Raw genomic sequence first — 19,120 nt, 5'->3', positions numbered from 1 at the left:
TCTGGGCTATAGGGACACCAGGCAGAATTTCTCAGAATGTGTGACTGAAGAATGTTTTTGTCATAAAAATAAAATAGAAATAAATCTAATTCTGTTAATAATCCTGCCTTTGAGGGTGGATTCTGCCAGTGCCTTTCAATGGGAATGCAGCTGGTTTCCGCAACTAACTGGTAACATACTGTACCGCTCCGTTACCATTGAAAGCACTGGCAGAAGCATTGACGGAACCAAAGTTCGATGTGACTTCACCCTTATCCAGTTTCATCATTAAATATTTTTGCTATTTAATGTTTCTCTTCCATGGTCAGTTTGTTTACTTTCATCAATGTTGAAAAAAAAATGATTAAAAATAATAAAAACAAAAACGGAATAAATATATATATATATATATATATATATATACACTTTTCTCTTTCACCATGGACAGTTTATATATATATATATATATATATATATATTATACTGTAGGTACACAATCTGTTCTGAAAAAGGAACCCCACCCCACCAATTGCTCATACAGAACCAGTGCCAGGTGCTTATGTTTGTGCTTTAAATAGTCATTTTCCACATGCGCGTTTCCTTTCTCACAAGCATAATTTTTATATACGAGTCATTCCATGAAAAGTAAAATATCATTATATCAATATCATTTTCAACGCCGTTATTATATTATTATATAAAGAAATATGAAGTGAATGCCTGAGATGGGAAAATGTTTTTCCGGTAGTTAAAGATGTCCTTAATATTGTGGGCTATTCAAAAGTAAACCTTTCGGTCAAATAAAATAAAAAAAAGTAAATGGCAAAAACGTACCGGTTTCGTGGAATGACACACACACATACTGTATATATATTTGATCATTATTCATGGTTTGGGGCTTCTTTTGATTTATGTTTATTGGCAACATTGTCATTTCATCTCATTAGTTAATAAATATAATCGTTAGCTGTATTGTTAAATCAATCTTGTTGACTTGATGATTAATATGAACACCTCAGCTATAGCTTGGCTATTCCAATGGTTGATCTTTTCTGGCTTGCAGAAACGGAATCTCCTTTACAGACCAAGAATCACAACAAAATCCTGTCTATGTGCCACATTGGCCAGACAGACAGTAGGTCAGTCCAACTCATCTGGCACCTTTTTAATTTCCCTAAATGAGCTCAGAGTTCAGTATCATAGGCTATCAGTGGTTCTCAGATCATCCTCATTCCTAATAATGCTGGGCATTTTCTGTGCCGATAACAATTGGATATATGTCTAAGAATATCTGTTAATCTAAAGCCTCCCAAATTCATTAATCACCTGCAAGTGTGTCAGTGGTCTAATTGTATTTAGTGTAGTCGGTCAGTCTGTCAGACACAACAACCCAAATCCCCTATGACCATCCAAAGCCTTCTAGTTGATTAGAAACATCTGCTTGGCTGTTTCCTCCTCATGTCTTTGTGAGTGGGTTGCAAGTCAGCCTGGTAGTCTGAAAACCACCTGCTTCCTCCCTACCCCGTTTGTGAATCAGAGAAAAACAATACTTACACATCCTCTTGGACCCTGGCATCCCTATTTTGGGCATATCATAGCTGCCATTTTTTAATAGAAGAGATCTGTTTACGTGTTACAATGTGACGTGACATGGGCTTAATAGTTTCTCTCAGACACAGACTTGCCCTGTTGTCAGCAACACACGACACCGTGTGTGTGTGTGTGTGTGTGTGTGCGCGTGTGCGTGTGCGCACGCAGGTCTTGTGCGCATGCATGTCTGTGTGACAGGAGGACTGCAAACAGGATTAATGTTGTTTGGATGTAAAGCTGAACAGACTGACAGAAATAGAGGTGGCTGGCTGGCCTGGGCCATGGCTCAGCGGTCCAGGCACCTTGGCTGGTAATCCAGTCTGGCAGTGTGCCGCGGGTTCGACTCCCGATCCCGACGGCCTTTACTGCATGTCTTCCCCCCCATTTCCTGTCAGCCTACTGTCTTTCCCTCCATAAAAAATATTAAATAAAAGGCGAAAGCCAAAAAAAAAAAAAATAATAATAGAGGTGGCTCAACAGTAAGTAAGTGGTCAGTTTGGCCTGGTGTTAAAGGTGAGCATAGTGGCTGTGTTGTGTTTCCGACCTGCGGCACACTGATGGTTGAACCTGTTGCTGTATTGTACTACCCACATCCTTCAGGTCCATGAGCTTTGAGACCTGTATAACATGTGTCTGATGTCTGCTTCCTCTCTCCATATCAAAAATGTACTTATAATTACATTTCTCTTTGTTTTCCCTCGTGGTGTTGAACAGTGAATGGCCATGAGCATTCATAATACTTGTGATTCCTATCCCTGAAACTGTCCACTCACCCAGTCTCAGAAACTGTGAAACAAGTTATTTCTTGAAATAGTATTTAATTGATTTATACTTCCTATATACTCTTTAAATTGTAGTCTGAAAACAAATGTTATACTGCCCTTAACTTAAACCTTTATTTTTCATACCATATGGTAGTGGCATCATTTTGTTCTCATGAAAAAGGGCATCCATACACTATGGTGCATAATTATGAAAAATAAACAATGCTGCCAGTAACGTCTGAAGATATTCTGATGGGGCCAACTTTATAGATATTTTTATATTAAACATTTTAAAAATAAAATGTCAAATTCTACAGCTCACATCACATGAATGTACACAATACATCCATATTTCCGTTCATCGTTCATTTCCATTCCAGTTACTTGTAGGCCTATATGCATGTTGGGAGTGATTAAAATATATATTGTTCTCAGAATATTTGAAAAGTATTATCTTTTAGTATTCCAGCTTCATTTAGCACCATAATGTGACATCACAATTATGTGGTTGTGTGCCCACCACCTTGTTACTTTAAACATCTGGTTTTCTTGCAGCTCTGTGTCATCGAAGGTTTTGAACTTTTGAAAGGAAACGTTTAGATTCCACAGCTTTCTCTTGAGCTTACAGGAGATCAGCGAAGATTGGAAGCTAATACGGCTTTTATTTAAAAAAACATACGTTTTTGCTTTTGTTGATGCCCAAACTTGTCTGGTTTGTACTGTAGTTTGCAATCATTACACATGTAAAGTTTGGGAAGTTTAACCTGTATGTCGTGGTGGTGTGTGTGTGTGTGTGTGTGTGTGTGTGTTGGCCTTTTGCTCTGAGCTGTGGTTAAGCCATAGGTTTCCTTGTCATGGTCTGTTTGTCTCAATTTAGCTGCTGGGGATTTTAGGCTAACTGTCCTCCTTCCTTTGGTAAACAAAGAGCTCTGTCTGTACCACATTTTAGAGACACTCTTTTCCCTTGGCTCTTATCGGCTTAGCCACGCTAAGCTGAGCCGTGTGTGTGTGTGTGTGTGTTTTTGCCCTGCAGCTTTGGGGACCCCCCCCCCCCTTTGTCTAGTCAGGGTGGTTTCACCAAGAGGTTTATGATTGCAACTGGGGGGCACAGCTCAGTGGATGGTAGATTAGATGTGTGGATATGTGTCAGTGGCAAAGGGTCATTCAGCTGTTGCAACTTGCAAGTGTTACATTACCACCACAGGTGTCCCCTGAGAAATGTATAATTTATATGGAATGTGAATGGAATGAAAGTGGCATGTTGGCACATTAGGGTGAGGCTGACTGTATACATGGCACTGGAACCACCCTGTACTCCTGTAGCCACACAAGTCTGATCCTCACAAGGTCCCGCTACTCTTGTTTAATTAGTGAAATGTTTGTATATTTTCATTAAAAATATATATATATATATTTAAAATTGGAAGCAGTGTATTCGTGCACATTCGTGCATTTACTTTTGTGACAGACACACACACACACACACACACACACACACACACAGCATAGGTTTGAAACCAGACAGTGAGCAGGTGAGACTAAAAGAGCAGACAGACACATAATGGGTTCGGTATAAATATTTAAAATATTTTATACAGCATAAAATCTCTGGACACTCAGACAAAAAAAACACCCATTAGAAAAGCTTACAAAAGATCCCCCCCGAGTCTGTATCAATCTCAGTATCAACCAAAAAAAAGAAGAAAAAAATTAATTCAAATGTTGACAATAAATGTCAATACCTAAAAATGTGCATGCAAGGATTAAGTTTGACAGAAAGAGCTTCTATCATAACAGTGAGCAGCCTTGTGTGCACGTGGAAGCCTCAATAGTCTTATGACAGCTAATGAAGTGAAAATGCTTTCTTTTTTTTCTTTTGAGTGGACACTTTCCTTGATACAGACACCACTGGAGAGAAGTAGAATGGAATCATATTTACAGTTACAAACTTCACATCACGATCCTGCCCAGCCCACCCCAACTCACTTGCAAGTTCTTGGCAAATACGATGCGTTTCCAGTTAACACTTAGGACTATTGCACAAACTACGCCATTAAGACAATATAATGAATGATGCGGTTTTTCTTTTAATGGATGTTAAAATGACACTCTCTCCACTGCCATGATCTTAGCAACTGGCAAGGTTGCTAAGATGAATAAGGCTTCGACGTCATCGTCTCTCCATGGACACGCAATGCCTTGCTTTGAGCAGGACATGGCCAAAACATTGACACTTTAGTTACATTCTATGCAACAAGCTGTGGGTCATTGAGGTAGCACAACATACAAGTGGACGCTATGATTTATTGAGGTGAACGTGACTCATTTCTCCATGAAGGAGGTGCACAAGAGTAACTACATATGTGTTAAATGGCAACTACTTCTATTTTGTTCTATTTCGTGTCTTGTCTGTGAATTTAAAGGCGCTATATGCTCAAACACTGCACGCTATGTGGAAAGATCCACACAAGCCCTGTCACCATCAACTGCCTGGACCTTTAATGTACACACACAATGCAGTGAGATAACAAGCAGAGGAGCACAGACCCTGGTGTTCTTCTAGGATTTGGTTTATAGAATATAGTGCAGTGAACATTTTGTTTTTTGTTTTTCTTTTACACAAGTTACAGCATTGAGGATATACAGTATAGTGGTTGGCAGTTGGTCGGTATGAAAAGCCTTCACATCTATGGTAATTGATAATACACCTAAATTGGTCCCTTGACTGGTGTGAATACGTCTACGGCAGTTATAGCAGTATTATATAAGAGGGGGTATCCCTCGCGTAATCTGTGATACAGTGTTCTTGGTGTGTACTGTGCATGTTACCTGTGAGTGTAGTACAGTATGTACACCTCGCACTCAAGGCCTATTTTACACAATGTCCCCCGTCCACTAGGGAATCAGGGATACAGTGGGGTTTAGTCAAAACCCAGGGCTCAGTTTCAAATCTCATCTTCTTAAGTGTCAGTAATTTCTTTAACAGATAAGCATTCATTTTAAGTTGTTGCAAAATCCATGTCATTTCTCATACAAATAAAGGAACAGTTCACAGTTCAGAAGGCCACTCGGAAAGACCACTCCAACTTTACATAGAACGTTCGGAGTGGACTCAAAACCAGTCTCACGTACTCTCTTTTGTCCGTTGGACTCCTCAGCAGAGGGTCTTCAGTGCACCTGAGGCACAAAGGAGGGTCTGCATGGGGTAGGGCGGAGGGGACACCACTTCTTCCACCACCTGCTCTGCTCGGAAGCTGAACGGCTGCAACATCTGGACCTTCTTCTTTAGGAGCTGTCCGATGCCCATGGACGGAAACTTACTGCGGTGCGTGGGGCTGTCTGGATCACTGCTGCTCCCAGTGGAAGGAGGTTTGAACGCAGAGGTGGGGTTGAGGGGGTGGAAGGCCGACTTGGCTTTGGGGGGGCTGAAGGCCAAGGCCGACTTGGCTTTGGGGGGGCTGAAGGCCGAAGTCCTGGGAGGGCTCCCCACAGTACTGGGCGGACTACCGCTAGTGTCAGAGCACCAATCACTCGACGTGCTCTTCTTGGGCTGGGGGTTGACAATGAGGACGGGCGGGCTGGGGATGGTGGCCTTCTTCAGATAAGACGAGTCCGGATGGAAGGCGGAGACGTGGCGAGGCGGTGAGAAAGTCCCGTTGGTGAGCTTGTACCACGGCGTGGGCGGGGTGTCGTCTATTTGCTCTGCTTTGGACAGGGAGCCGAAGGAGTGCATGCCGATGGGGGACGGTGCTGGAGGGGCGGGCATGTTGTGCTCCGGGCTGGTGTTGACTTGTGGGAGGGTCGCCAAGCGCCTCCGTTGCTGCGGCGTGTTAGGGAAGAGAGGGTGGATCTCCAGGTACTCCATGGAGGATGAAGCCACGGTGCCAGGGGGCGCCAGCGGGGAGTTACGATGGCCGCCAGTTAAAGCACGCAAAAGACCTGAGAGTGAGGGGGAATGATCGCCAAAATGTTAGTCTTGAGAAATCTCTGACACTCACATGTCCATATCATCATATTTCACATTTGTTATGAAACATGGTTTGGCGATTGCAGCTCCTCACAACCCTAATGTTTGCCATTATTCCTGGGGCAGTCATATTATTCTCAAGTTTAAAATAGCAGGACACATGATCCTCAGATAGATACCAGAGAATAGTAAACCTTTCTCTTTTTTCCCCCTTAACATTGTCTATTTGCATTCTTGCAATCGTCAGTAATTGGATTATGCAAGCAGACAGATGTAACAACTTCATTAAATTAAAATGTCTGCTTGCACACAATCATTTGATCTGAATGAAAGGTAAAGCTCTTATCACGCTAGCACAAGCTCCTATTGTTCTTGTGTACCATTGCAAAGATTCCACTCCCACCTGCGGTTAATGCCTCAATTTTGTGGTTACCTGTCACGGTCCGTGACATGTTATGTTTTCTTGTGTACCTTTTATTTTGTAGTATTGTTTTGTGCCATCCTGTCTGCCCCTGTAGTTCTGTACCTGCCTTGTCTAACCATGTATTGTGATTAGTCTTTGTTTTCCACCTGTGTCCTCTTAGTCCCCCAGCCAATCCATGTCTTGATTTAGAGTTTTGTTCACCTGTGTCTAGTTATCCCATGTCTATAAGTATGCCCTTGTGTTTTCAGTTCTTTTTTGGTTCGTAAATTGTTGTCAGTGTATTCTAGCTCCTCGTGGTTCCTTGTATATTCCTAGTCCCAGTGTTATTTCTTGCTCCTAGTTATCCCTAGTTTCCTCGTGTTTGTTCCTGTACCTCTGGTTTTTGTTTAATAAACCACCGTGCACTCGACCTGCCTTGTGTCTGCCTCATCCTCTGCATTTGTCCTGCGCTTGGGTCCTACACACCTCTGACTCTGATCGTGACAGTTGCCATTGCATAGTGAACATTGTGAAACACAAGATGTGCCAGTCACAGATAGATTGTGTAACGAGGTCACATGATCTAAAATGCCAATCTTGGGGAATGTGTTTCTGTCTTGGTTTAATTTGTGAGGACATGCCTGCAATTTATAACATGCCACGTCAAGCATGGCTTATGGGCTTCATAGCAATGAATGCAGTCAGATGATGCCATGGAAAGATGGCTCAACCTGTAATCATATTGTCAATCAATTGACAAACATTTAACTAGCTTTCACATTCAAAACAACATGAGTACTGTACTCATGTTTCTTTGAGTGTAAAAGCTAGTTGAATGAGTATGCAAGGCTGGTTGGGGTTCAGGTACAGAAGTCTATTTTATTTTAGCTTATTCTCATTTTCTATTCTCTTAAATAATGTTTTACCTTTTTTTTTACTTACAATTTAACTAATTAATGCCAATTAACCCATGCCACACATTTCCACTGATATTGTACCCTATACTGGTTCACCTACCAGTGAGGAGCCCCCACTGGGAGGATTCCCTCCCCTGAACACGGCCAATTGTGTTCATAGACAATCAGCCAAGCCGGATGCAGCGTGGTTTAGGCCGTGGTCTAGGCCTCTAGGGGTTTTAACCCCTAGAGGCCTAGACTCTGCAGTGGTGGACAGGTACCCCTGCGCCACACAAGTGCCCTTTTTTATATATATATAATTTTTATCCCACGATTTTGCAACCCACTTTTTTCACCCAGTGTCAATTATCTAATGTAATCCTGGGCGCTACACTTCCTCTGCCAACCTGGGGGGGGCAGCGGACTGACCAGTGCCCTTTTAACGCTAACCCTAACCCAAATTGTATTAAAATGTTTTGTACTGTGTTAATACTTTTAAAGTTGTTTGGAAAGCAAAGGAAACCTCTTCTGTTACAGGACAGTAAGGGCCGATTTATACTCCTATTTTACCACTGTTTCGGCGCTGTAGTGCCGAAATGATGAAGCGGCTTTAGGACGGTACCCGCCCCCCCCCCCGAACCTCAAATGACGTCACACTGTTGGCTCTACAGACTTTTATTCGGCTCTAAAATAGGAGTATGAATCGTGTACCCTGATATCAGCATGGTTGGGAGTGAATGCTTTCTGTTCAGGCTGCTGCTTACAGCTCTGACACTGGTGGTTCCTCACCTGTCCTGTGTTTCTTCTCCTTGCTGGGCCCTTTGCTGACCGCCAGGTAGACGGGTGTCTGCTTGGGTGGGATGGTGATCTTGTCCACGTGTTTCCTCCACTGCGTTTGGAAGTACTCATTTTTCTCTGCCTTTTTCTCTTGATACTGCATCTCCTGAAACAAAAAGAAGGGGGGAAAAGATTACAACAGATGTATAAACATAATATAATAAAACCGTCTAAAGTAGAAAAACCTGAGCATTTTTCTGTCCCCTTTTTCCCATTAAGCTTCATGATATTGTGCTTCTAATGCTGTTTCCTGTGAGATTATGTGTTGCTATGTCTTCCTTGATGGCATCATATTATAGAAATAATGAATGCTCTTTTCCAATATCTTTGTTTACAGCCACACATAAATCATATATGCCTTTTTTTAATAGAATAAGAGAAAACGCACCCCCTCCTATACATTGAACTTTAAAGTCCATTTTGACCATGTTAGACTCATTGAAAAAAGGTGGCTCGCATTAGAAGGACAATATCGGTCACTAGAACCAGTGATGTGGGTTTTGGTTAAAATGGAGATTAAGTTCAATATGAGGGGGACGTGTCTGATAACATGAATAAAGAATATCTAAATATTGAATCAAGCACCTTGAAAACTGTCTGAGGTGCACACAAAAGCACGGGTAGATGTTAAAAATAACCCCAGAAGTGTTTTTTTAAAGTTGAAATGTAACACCCCTTTAACACAAAGGTTCACCTACTCTGTATTCCTTGGACAGCCTCTTCATCTTGTTGTTGAGGAGGAAGTAGACAGCGAGTGTGTGACAGGCGCGGTTGGTGAGGACAGCACTCAACACCTCACTGTGTTTGTAACCCATCCTCTCTGTCATATGGAGCAACACTGTGTGGTTGATCTCCTCGATGTGGATCCTGGTACAGGAAAAAACAGAGGCCGGGGTATTATTATCACATAATAATTAGAATATTACTTTACCTACAACAAATAGCGAAAATAGTCTATCTACGACATCACTACATGTGAGATTGTAGATTGGCTATTACCGTTACTTGTTTTACGTAAACATTTTTTAATTTTAATTTAAAAAAGTACATTTGAATATATATATATTTTTTCTTTTTTCAATATGACCCATCTCTGCAATTAATTATACGCATATACCGGTATATTTGCCTCTTATGTTAATCATAATTTTTTGTGTCAACTTTTTGGAAATGTGATAAATATTCTAGTAATTCATCTTTTCCCATTAATTCTTTATTGTAAAACATTTATTTATTATATTGTTAACACCACATGATGCCACATTTCACACTGTATGTAATGGGTTCATATTTTTCAAATTGTTGGATTTATTAATGACGTGATTTATTACATTTATTATTAATTACATGCACATGACCACAATATTTCAATTTTATTTCCATTATTTCCTTTTAATTAATTCCCATTGAAGTTTCCACCTTGAATATAGATAGAGGGTATGCGCGTGACATCATTAATCATACCCGTAAGTTATGCGGGAATGCCTATTGCCTACTGAGTGGCAAAAAACTACTTTCTGGCCTTGACCGTGCATACATCCAAACAGAAGTCCTATCTGATTGCATTAAACGACGTTAAACTCACTTTGCCACTCACTGTATGCATGCGCATACGTTCTATTCTTGAATTTGACATGCCTACGTGTGTATGATCATGTGCAGGAGATGGTGGGCTCACCTGTTAAGGTAGGGATGTCCGGTATTTTTGTTGGCCAGCTGTAGCCAGGAATCAGCCATCACCTGGTGAATGTTGGGCCGCTTGGCGGGATCAGGCTCCAGCAGTTTCTTCAGCAAACAGATGGCAGCTGGGATGAAGAGAGACAGAGAGGATATGTTTTCATACTCTTTCTTACTTACATTCTTAGTGACTTAGTCTATTCAAAGATAGGAAACTTAAAATTGCCAGAAAGCACGAAACCATTCGACTCAATAGAGCAAACCACTCCACAGAATCATCTGTACTGGCCTATGCTGGTGAACGTTTAAGTTTATCTTGCCTTTGTCTCGCTCACCGCTCAGATGTGACTAACCCTGAAAGATAACATGTGTCGTGTGTCCCACTTGAACATCAATTAGTTTTGACAGTCAACACCACCGTGGGATGAATTATGAATTAGGCATTAGGCTGCACACCAGTAGTGCACTGATCACATACCACGTCCCCAGTTCAAGTCTGTGTTATAACAACAGACGCAAGTCTTTCAACAGTTAAAAGGAAAAACATTTCTTCACCACCTCCTTTCCTAATTTGCATTTAGAGACAGTTGTGAAGGCGAAGCGTGTAACACACAGCCAAAGCACAGCATTAAACAAAGAATGGCATTCTGATGGCACGCAAGTGGTGGTTGATTAATGAGCGTAGTTGTTCGGTCCAAGAAAGCATGGATGACATGACTACTTTGGTGGTCTGAGTTTCTGCTGGGGTGCTGCATTAATGCAGTGCACTACTATGGTATGTGAAATCAACTTGCCAACAAACAAACAGTATCTATGATAATGATGTTTGAGTTATATCAACTATAATTCTAGCAAACTTGAGCTCAACTATTTGCTTATGTCTTCTTTGCATAATAGCTACGGCACAGACTTACAATTTGTGCATGTTCAACTGAAAATAACACATTTTCAACTGTAAAATTATTTTACTTTCATCAACACAGCCTTGCTACAAAGAATAACCCTCAAACTGAGATAACCGGTTCTTAACGATCAACCAATTGTGAATTTTTTATTGTAGGTTACTCATTGTCATTGCACAGATGCCCAAACAAGTTCAAAATTGACTATCATCTTCCCATCTGGTTTCTCAACAAATCTATTTCACCACCTCTAATCAGCTTTTGTTCTACCTTTTGATCCTTCAATCTAAAGAAACGATACCTCCTCAGTGTTATCTAAATCCAACCTCAATCCTAAAGTACCAAGTAAGAACCAACATTTTACCTACTTTTATGCTTGCCTGAACCTGTTATGGTGGTAATCAAGAGTCAGAACAACTTACGTATAACTTATATTATATTAATAAAATATTGATGAACGCTAATCATGACCATCAAACGGCAACATACGACAGAGAACAAAAAGACACACCGAGAAAACATTCCGTTCATAGTTTAATTGGTGAGGTTTGAGGTGTCACTCTAACTGCATAACACGTGAAAGTTCTGTTTTTGAGTGTGTGCACATTTCCAAGCTCCTCCAGAACCACACTTTGAGCAAGGCGTATTTATTTAACCACGCTCCAGAACCAAACGTCTGGAGTGGAACGAGGCACTGTTGTTGATCCAGTGAGAGGTCTTATAGCAAAGATGTTTACAGCTAACCAGCTGGGCAGACAAAAAGGCACGGGACTGTCTATAATAAGGCAACAAACAAGGTCTGCCTTCATGAGTCACCAAGGAGCAATCTGCTGCCTGTTTACAGCCACAGACAAGGCTGAAGACTTTGTCGTACAATAGTTTCAGGGACTAAACTGAACTCAGCCTGCAGCTGTACAACGACACTGCTATCTGAACATGCCTTCTACTGTGTTTGCCTTATATGCAAATTAAACTCCTCACGTGGTATTGTCTTCTATCGTTTGACCTGGAGGGTAACTGGAGTGTTTACTTTTGTCTTTAATGTAACCACAGACCACAATAATGAAGAAACAAATTCAACGTGTGTGTGTGTGTGTGTGTGTGTGTGTGTGTGTGTGTGTGTGTGTGTGTGTGTGTGTGTGTGTGTGTGCACGGCGCCTACCTGTACAGAGAGAAGGAGGAAGAGGGTTCATCTCCTTATCCACCATCTTCTGATGAAGGGCTCGTAGACTGAAGGGCTCCACGGTGAAGGGGAGAGTTCCAGTCAGCATGGCGTACATATTTACCCCTCTGAAGGACCAAACACACACACACACACACACACACACACACACAAATGTTACATTAGGATACAATCAAGTACTGTAAGTATATATTGTTATACTTTTTCGCTTTAAATGATATTTTTCCATTTACTTGAATTTCCCCTCTCACCGTTCTACAACAACCCCCCATTAACTTAATGGAGGTGTTTATATGTGATCAAATGTTTTGCTTGTTTGTTTGTCCTTTGTTGTCTTTTTTTTTTGTTCTCTATTGTCTTGTTGTCTGTCCTTTTTTTATCCTTGCTTGGTCTACATTTACTCACTGTATTAGTTTTTTTCCATCATATTATTTAAATTATAATTAAATCTAAACTAAACTAAACTAAAACCTTAAATGAAGCAGCATCACTGTGAAACTTGACAGCTCGAAACTCTCACAGTTAAAATAACACTCAAGTTTATGACAAACATTCCGAGATGTATTGCGCTATAAAGAGGCGGTAAACTCACATGGACCAGACATCCACCTTGGGTCCGTACTTCTTCCTGGAAAGCAGTTCTGGGGCGGCATATGCCGGGCTCCCACACTGCGTGCTAAAAGGGTCGGAGTAGCCCAGGATACCGGCACAGTTACTCAGGCCAAAATCTGAAAGAGGGGTAAAGGTCATCGATGAGCGTGTGTTTTATAACCCTCAGGTACCTTGCCCCCCCCCCCCCCCCTCACCCCACTGCATCACACTTCAGCTCATAAATTGAGAGGGACACCCTTACCATAAAGACAAACCCACAAACAAGAGCACACTTCACTCTGAGGTGAGACCTCATTAGGTTTTGACAGGATGACTAATTGCCCTCAACACCGTCAACACATGTGGAGCAACACAAGCACAATCTGGAGTGGTCATTTTACTACAGAAATGCACCCGTAACACCAATGTTGAGTTTGTTCAGTTGCCTTATACAATGCATATAGAACCACCCACATTAAACCAACAGCGGGGGTCGCTCTAGATTTTAATGTCGCTACCGTATGTGTTCTAATGTTCTTTTATATAAATATTCATATATTTGTTCTATGCTGGTTGAATCGGAGTCTTTGTTGTCAGTGTCAACTATCATTCAAGTGAGGGGGAAAAAAATAAGAACAAGCTCAGTTGGACAATGGGTGAGTGTTATCAAGTTACCTATAAGCTTTATGTTGTCCTGCTCATCCAACAAAAGGTTCTCAATCTTTAGATCCCTGGGGAGAAAAGGAGAAAAGAGAGAGATGTCAGTCCCTACACAGATACACGGTTTACATTAGATCACTTATCAAACCGGTCATCAGCGAACACACAAAAGGGATGGATAACATAACAACACCCGACAAAACTGGGATGGGGTCAAAATTTCACACACACACCCTTTCAATGTGGGTCACACTGACTGATTTCAGGTTCTATTGTTTGTGTCAATGCTTGTCTCTCCGGTCTTATATAAATCCTGTTTCACAGTCATCCATAGGCCATCTCACATACAAATTCCATACAAATGTGTTCCAAGAGTTACGAAGAATAGAAAGTTTCTGGGAACAGACGCTTTTGAATGATCATTGTTTTCATCCGAAATTTGATTGGCGCTATATAGCCACACTAATACGTTTCGGTTTCGCTTTAAAACGCATAACTCTTTCTATGTTTATGCCTAGCGTACGGCGGCATTTTCAAAACCCTAAAATGGTAACTTTTGGTCTGGTCGGGCAGAAGGGGAGAATTGAAAAAACAATGATAACTGGTCTGGAGTGAATTATTGTTAGTCTTTAAAAAACTAAATTATAAATCATATTTTTTTTACAAGAAAGTAGTCCCTGACTGCCTGCACAAACCAAATTAATTATTAAAATGTATGAAGAAACTTCCGTCAGTCTCATTGTGCAGCTCTGCCAGTCGTCCATGGCTGTTTCTCACAGAAATCTCACAAATTAAATGTCACAAATTCACTACTATTATCAGAGCATTTGCCAGCCCTGCCCAGTATTTGTCAGTCTCATTTTCCTGCAGTTCTCCTTTAATTTGAACTTTTCACCATAAAATGAGTTTAAGTAAAACGGTGAAGAGGACATAAATAAATATTTTTTAATTGAATACACCATTCATAAAATGAAAATGTATTAGGCAAAGGTTGAATGTTTTCAATGATGAGAGTATGGGCAAAGTGTTTGTTAGATAAGAAAATAATTAGAATGACAGCCAAAACTTAAAGTTGTACTTGCGGATGGTAAGCCACTGTAGTCTAATTCTCCAATACATACTGGGTGGTAATAAAAGAATTGCAGTGGTTCTCAAAAGAAAATTAGATTTATAATAATAATAAACTCTTTGTTCCAGTGTTATCATTGAGTAAATTTCGGTTTCGGTTAATCACAGATGTATTGTAATGTGCACAACATGGGTTTAACCCACACTTTGTGAAAGAGGTCAGGATCATGTCTGCGGCTGCCCATAAGATCTTGCAATAAGCTTTAACCTACAAACAGCACAAAGCTGTATTAAGTCTTAAGTTATCATTGGCATATGTCTGTCCTTTGTCGAGACATTCAAATTAATTCCATTGTTTGTGTACACATTATGTGTAACGTGTGTGTGTGCGTGCATGTTCGTTCCTGTATGCACGTGTATGTGTCTTCCTGTGTGTACATGTGTGCTCCTGTGTGTGTGTGTGTGTGTGTGTGTGTGTGTGTGTGTGTGTGTGTGTGTGTGTGTGTGTGTGTGTGTGTGTGTGTGTACACATACTGTACGTCCACACTGGATGTTTTGAGTCACTCTCACCTGTGCACCACTCCGGCCCTGTGCAAGTGCTCCACAGCCATCACCAGCTGGCGGACATACTTCTGCGTCTCGCGCTCGTCCAGGCGCTTCTTGTCGTAGATGCGGTTCATGAGGTTCCCGCCGGGACACAGCTCCATCACTAGGTAGTAGCTATTTTCGGTCTCCAGGATGTCCAGGAGCTGGGTGATGTTGGGGTGGCGAATCATCTGTTGGATATGGCCCTCCCGACGCAAATTCTTGGTCACGTACGAGTCCTTCTTGGCCTTTCGCTTGTCAATTACCTTCACCGCAACCTGGAGGAGGAGTGTAGAGAGGAGGAGCAGGGAATTGGGATGGTAGGGGAGCAGAGGAGAAGGGAAGAGAGGGGGTTTCATTAGATGGAGCTCTGAGTTAGATGGAGCTCAGATCAGCAGGCACTGGCAGTTTGACATATGACCTCTGTGAGATGGGATATTGTTAATATCCATGGAGAATATAACACTGCTGCAGCTTAAATGAGAAATATGTGAGGGGGGGGGGGGGGGGGGGGGGGGCAGAGCGAGAGAGAGAAAGTAGTGGTTTTGTGTTCTCTCTAGCCAAACAGGTGATGGCGTAGCTGGTCTCCAGTGGCGGCTATATGAGTCGACTCGGGCCTCTCCCTTTCTCACAGCTGCTACCAATGTGGAGCAGCCGCTTTCACATGGTTTGGGGAGGCGTGTGTATGTGTGTTTGCTCAGAGTAAAGCCACCATAAACTGGGTAAAGGCAAATGTTACCCTATCTCTCATGGAGGGGCCATGCCAAATGGACGGTTAATACCCGCCCCCTATTGCCACATAGTTGCCATAAACCACTTAAAGGAAAACACACTTGGGGGGGGGCAGCGACAAATGTACGCAAAGAGTTGATTCTGGAAGATGGCAGGTGGGTCAACACTGTAGGAGTTCTCTCAACGCAGAGCCATCCACCTGCGTTTCCAACCGTGTCAATGACACTTCTCTCAAATGGAAATACAATGTCACTTTTGTTGAGTATAAATTAGCCTTTATTGCCTGGCTGCCATCCACAGAGGACAAATACATACCCACCTTCTCCCCACCTCTGATTTAACATGCGTAGAGCACGCTGCTGTCCTGACACGCCGCCTCACAAATCACCCCGACGCAAGCCCACGACGACAGTAAAAGACATCACCCACAGAACCAATCAACATGCAGCCATTAAGGCGCAGTGGAGGTCAATCGGAAGGGTCAGACTATAGATGGGGACGGGGGACAGGGTCTCTCTTCTCTCCTCTCTGTCCTTCCCCTGACTTTACTTTCGTCCTTCTTCTCCTCTCATCTCCAATAATTCATTTCACACACACCTCTGACACGTTTTATGATCGGCCATTAACGCACATGGGCTGTGTGTCTGTCTGTGTGTGTGTGTGTGTGTGTGTGTGCGCACTGAGCCGGTCACAATATATGACCAATGTTTATGCCAGGGGTGCTCTGCGTGTAGGGGGATGGGGCACAGAGAAGTATGTACAGTAAGCTATAGGGGATATGGGGGATGGGGGTCTGGAGGGGGAGGGGGTCCTCACCCCCCAGGGGGCCTCTGTTGTTTATCCTCATCCCATCAGACAGACAAAGCGGGGGGTGGGATTGGGGCACAGAGGGGAAAGTGGGTTACAGACATCAAAACTAGTCTGTATTACAAACAATGACCCCGGGCTCTCCAGTGGACCCCCCCCCCCCCCCCCCCTCACATCCCACCAGCACCCACAAACTGATACACACACCTCCTGTTGACCTCTCTGCCCTGTCTTTAGATTTAGAAGGATGGTAAAAAATGATCAGGAAACCATAATTTACCCTGCCGCTGACCTCCCATCCCATCCCAACGCATGCAGTCTGTCTGAATGAACTTGCTGCCTCTCTCTCTCTGGGCAGCATGGCTGCCGCACCTCGTGGTGTCTCAGTCTGTCACCCACAGAGAGAGACAGAGGGGAGAGTCACAGCCATGTGTGTGTGCATTGCCATCATGTGATTGCTTGTGTTTGCATCATCCCGCAACAAAGAGAGCCAGGGCTGGAAGGAAGAGAGCGGAGAAGAGGAGTGCTTTCTTTTCTGCTCACAGCAACAGTGAAAGGCATATTGTGGGGTGTGTGTGTGTGTGTGTGTGTGTGTGAGAGGTAGTGGGGGGGGGGGGCTAGGGGGTGAGCTAATCCTGAATTAATTCAATCAGAATTTCATGTCACGTATAGCCTATGCACAGTGAGAAAACACATGGGCGATAACACACGTGGATGTAAATAGATAGCCATTCACACATAATGCATATGGCCATTCACACTAAATATATAGGGCCCATTGCAAAATGGGGTGCTTGTTTTTCCCATATGCAAATCCCTCTGGCTGCCCCTCAAAAAGAAAGCCTAGGGCAAGACAAAGGCAGCCAGTGGCCGATGGTGGTCCATATCAAAGCCCCACTGAATCCTAATGAGCTGGGAGCCCATTTATCAAAGACATGGTTTCATATGCAAGCATCAGCTCTGCGTTCGCATAGGCCAGGCAATTTCCCTCCTTCACCTATCACAAGCATGCGCGCGCACGAGTAGTGAGATCACCGCCAGCCAGGAGCCAGACAAAGCAAACGTTCAGAAAAGGTGCGCGTGCGTGGAGTGCTCACGAGCATGCATACATCACCCGTGATGCAGCCATGCATGCGCGCACGCACATACACACAGTAAATATTGTCAGAACTTGGCTGGAAAATAGCATCGGCCCGCTGTGCTTATAGTCCAACATCTGGTGACTCCATATGAGCTCATTAATATGATTCTCAATATCAGTTATGTGCATCACTTTCTCTGAGGCTGACAGTATAGTTGACTGTCAAGGTATGTCGTTTTAGGACCGCACTGAGAACACGCCTCTCCTCAGTCTGCTGTGCTGTTACGCAGGTTTAAACAGCTGTCATTATCGTGGGTATTTCTCCACAATATTAAAAACGATAACGTGTGGTGGAACTGTAAATAGTAGCCTACACGTTTAGTAGTCCGCCTGTAAAGGTGTATAAAAACACCTAAGGATAGGCTGCAGTAGCCATAAAAATAGATATCATTTTCCCCCCCTCTATAAACGTAAATGTCAAAAGTCTATAATAGCCTATATGCGTTAATTATGTGAAACACACAAGCATCTTCCAAAACGTACCTTTTCTCCCGTTAGTGAATGAAGACCTTCTCTAACTTTAGCAAATGATCCCTCTCCCAGCTTCCTTCCGATCAGATAGTTCCCGACCCGTTTCGTGTGATAAAAGTTCCTCAGGATGTCCGCGGCCGGGCTGCCGAGCGACGCCGGGATAACGTTCTCTTTCCCGGCGGTTTCCTGGGTTGGAGCTTTATTCTCATTTAAACGGTTACTGTCAACCACCATCTTGCTGTGTCGTTGTCAACTTCTGCAGGGTGCTGGGTCTCAAATACAACGTGTCTGTCGGTGAATAACGGTCATCTAAAGAAGCCTATGTGACTATGTCCAGTATGCCACTAAATGGAAACCGGAGAGCGCCACCTGTTATCCCAAAGAATGTAGTGAGCGCACTCAGCAGCAGCAGACCCCGATCTGGATATATTAACACTTAATTAGTGCACAACTGCCTTTTATAAGCTTTCAATTAACAGAGGAAAAACGAAACCCCTAGCAACAGTCCAAGGTGACGTAACCTTTCTTAAATGCATGAAAGAGAATCAAATGCTTTTCTCAGTCAGGACTCAGCGTTCCTTTTCTCAGTCCTCACACATGGCCATCTACTGAGTAATGTAGAGACACGGCAGCGTGTTTTCTCAGTTTGAAGCGTCTTTCCCGGTCGTCTAGAATGGGCGTTCTTGTTGTGAGAGCACGGCGTGGATTCTCATCCAATGGGCGCCGCCGGGCGGAGCCTCGCGTCTCGCCACAGTGCGCTCGAAGCCTCGAACCCCTCACAGCGCAGAACAAAGACTGCGATATTTGCAGTGAGACTGACTTGAGTCAATCCAGAGATTTTATATAATAATATAATATATTATTAAT

The 19,120-nt window shown here is 42.8% G+C and overlaps 1 protein-coding gene across 1 annotated transcript; it reads right to left on the bottom strand.

The window, feature by feature from the left end:
* Positions 1–3,982: 3,982 nt before the first annotated feature.
* hunk (hormonally up-regulated Neu-associated kinase) lies at positions 3,983–18,845 on the bottom strand. Its single transcript, XM_083769196.1, has 9 exons — positions 18,266–18,845; positions 15,088–15,380; positions 13,465–13,520; positions 12,791–12,926; positions 12,178–12,305; positions 10,115–10,241; positions 9,135–9,303; positions 8,389–8,542; positions 3,983–6,272 (listed from the first exon to the last, which is right to left on the bottom strand). Exons 1-9 carry the CDS (start codon positions 18,485–18,487, stop codon positions 5,488–5,490), a joined length of 2,070 nt encoding a protein of 689 aa, XP_083625322.1. The 5' UTR covers positions 18,488–18,845; the 3' UTR covers positions 3,983–5,487.
* Positions 18,846–19,120: the final 275 nt, after the last annotated feature.

This window comes from Protomyctophum parallelum (assembly GCF_964188405.1).
Source record: "Protomyctophum parallelum genome assembly, chromosome: 1".
Lineage (NCBI taxonomy): Eukaryota > Metazoa > Chordata > Actinopteri > Myctophiformes > Myctophidae > Protomyctophum > Protomyctophum parallelum.
The sequence above is the reverse complement of the archived record's forward strand: the minus strand, read 5'-3'. Positions and strand labels throughout refer to the sequence as shown.

What these genes read in the sequence shown, in the direction of transcription:
- hunk (XM_083769196.1), bottom strand. Translation starts at nt 18,487, where the DNA reads ATGGTGGTTGACAGTAACCGTTTAAATGAGAATAAAGCTCCAACCCAG. An exon ending in AGGGCCGGAGTGGTGCACAG is followed by an intron (nt 13,521 to 15,087) that starts GTGAGAGTGACT and finishes TTTTCTCCCCAG; the next exon opens with GGATCTAAAGATTGAGAACC. An exon ending in AAGGTGGATGTCTGGTCCAT is followed by an intron (nt 12,306 to 12,790) that starts GTGAGTTTACCG and finishes TTGGTCCTTCAG; the next exon opens with AGGGGTAAATATGTACGCCA.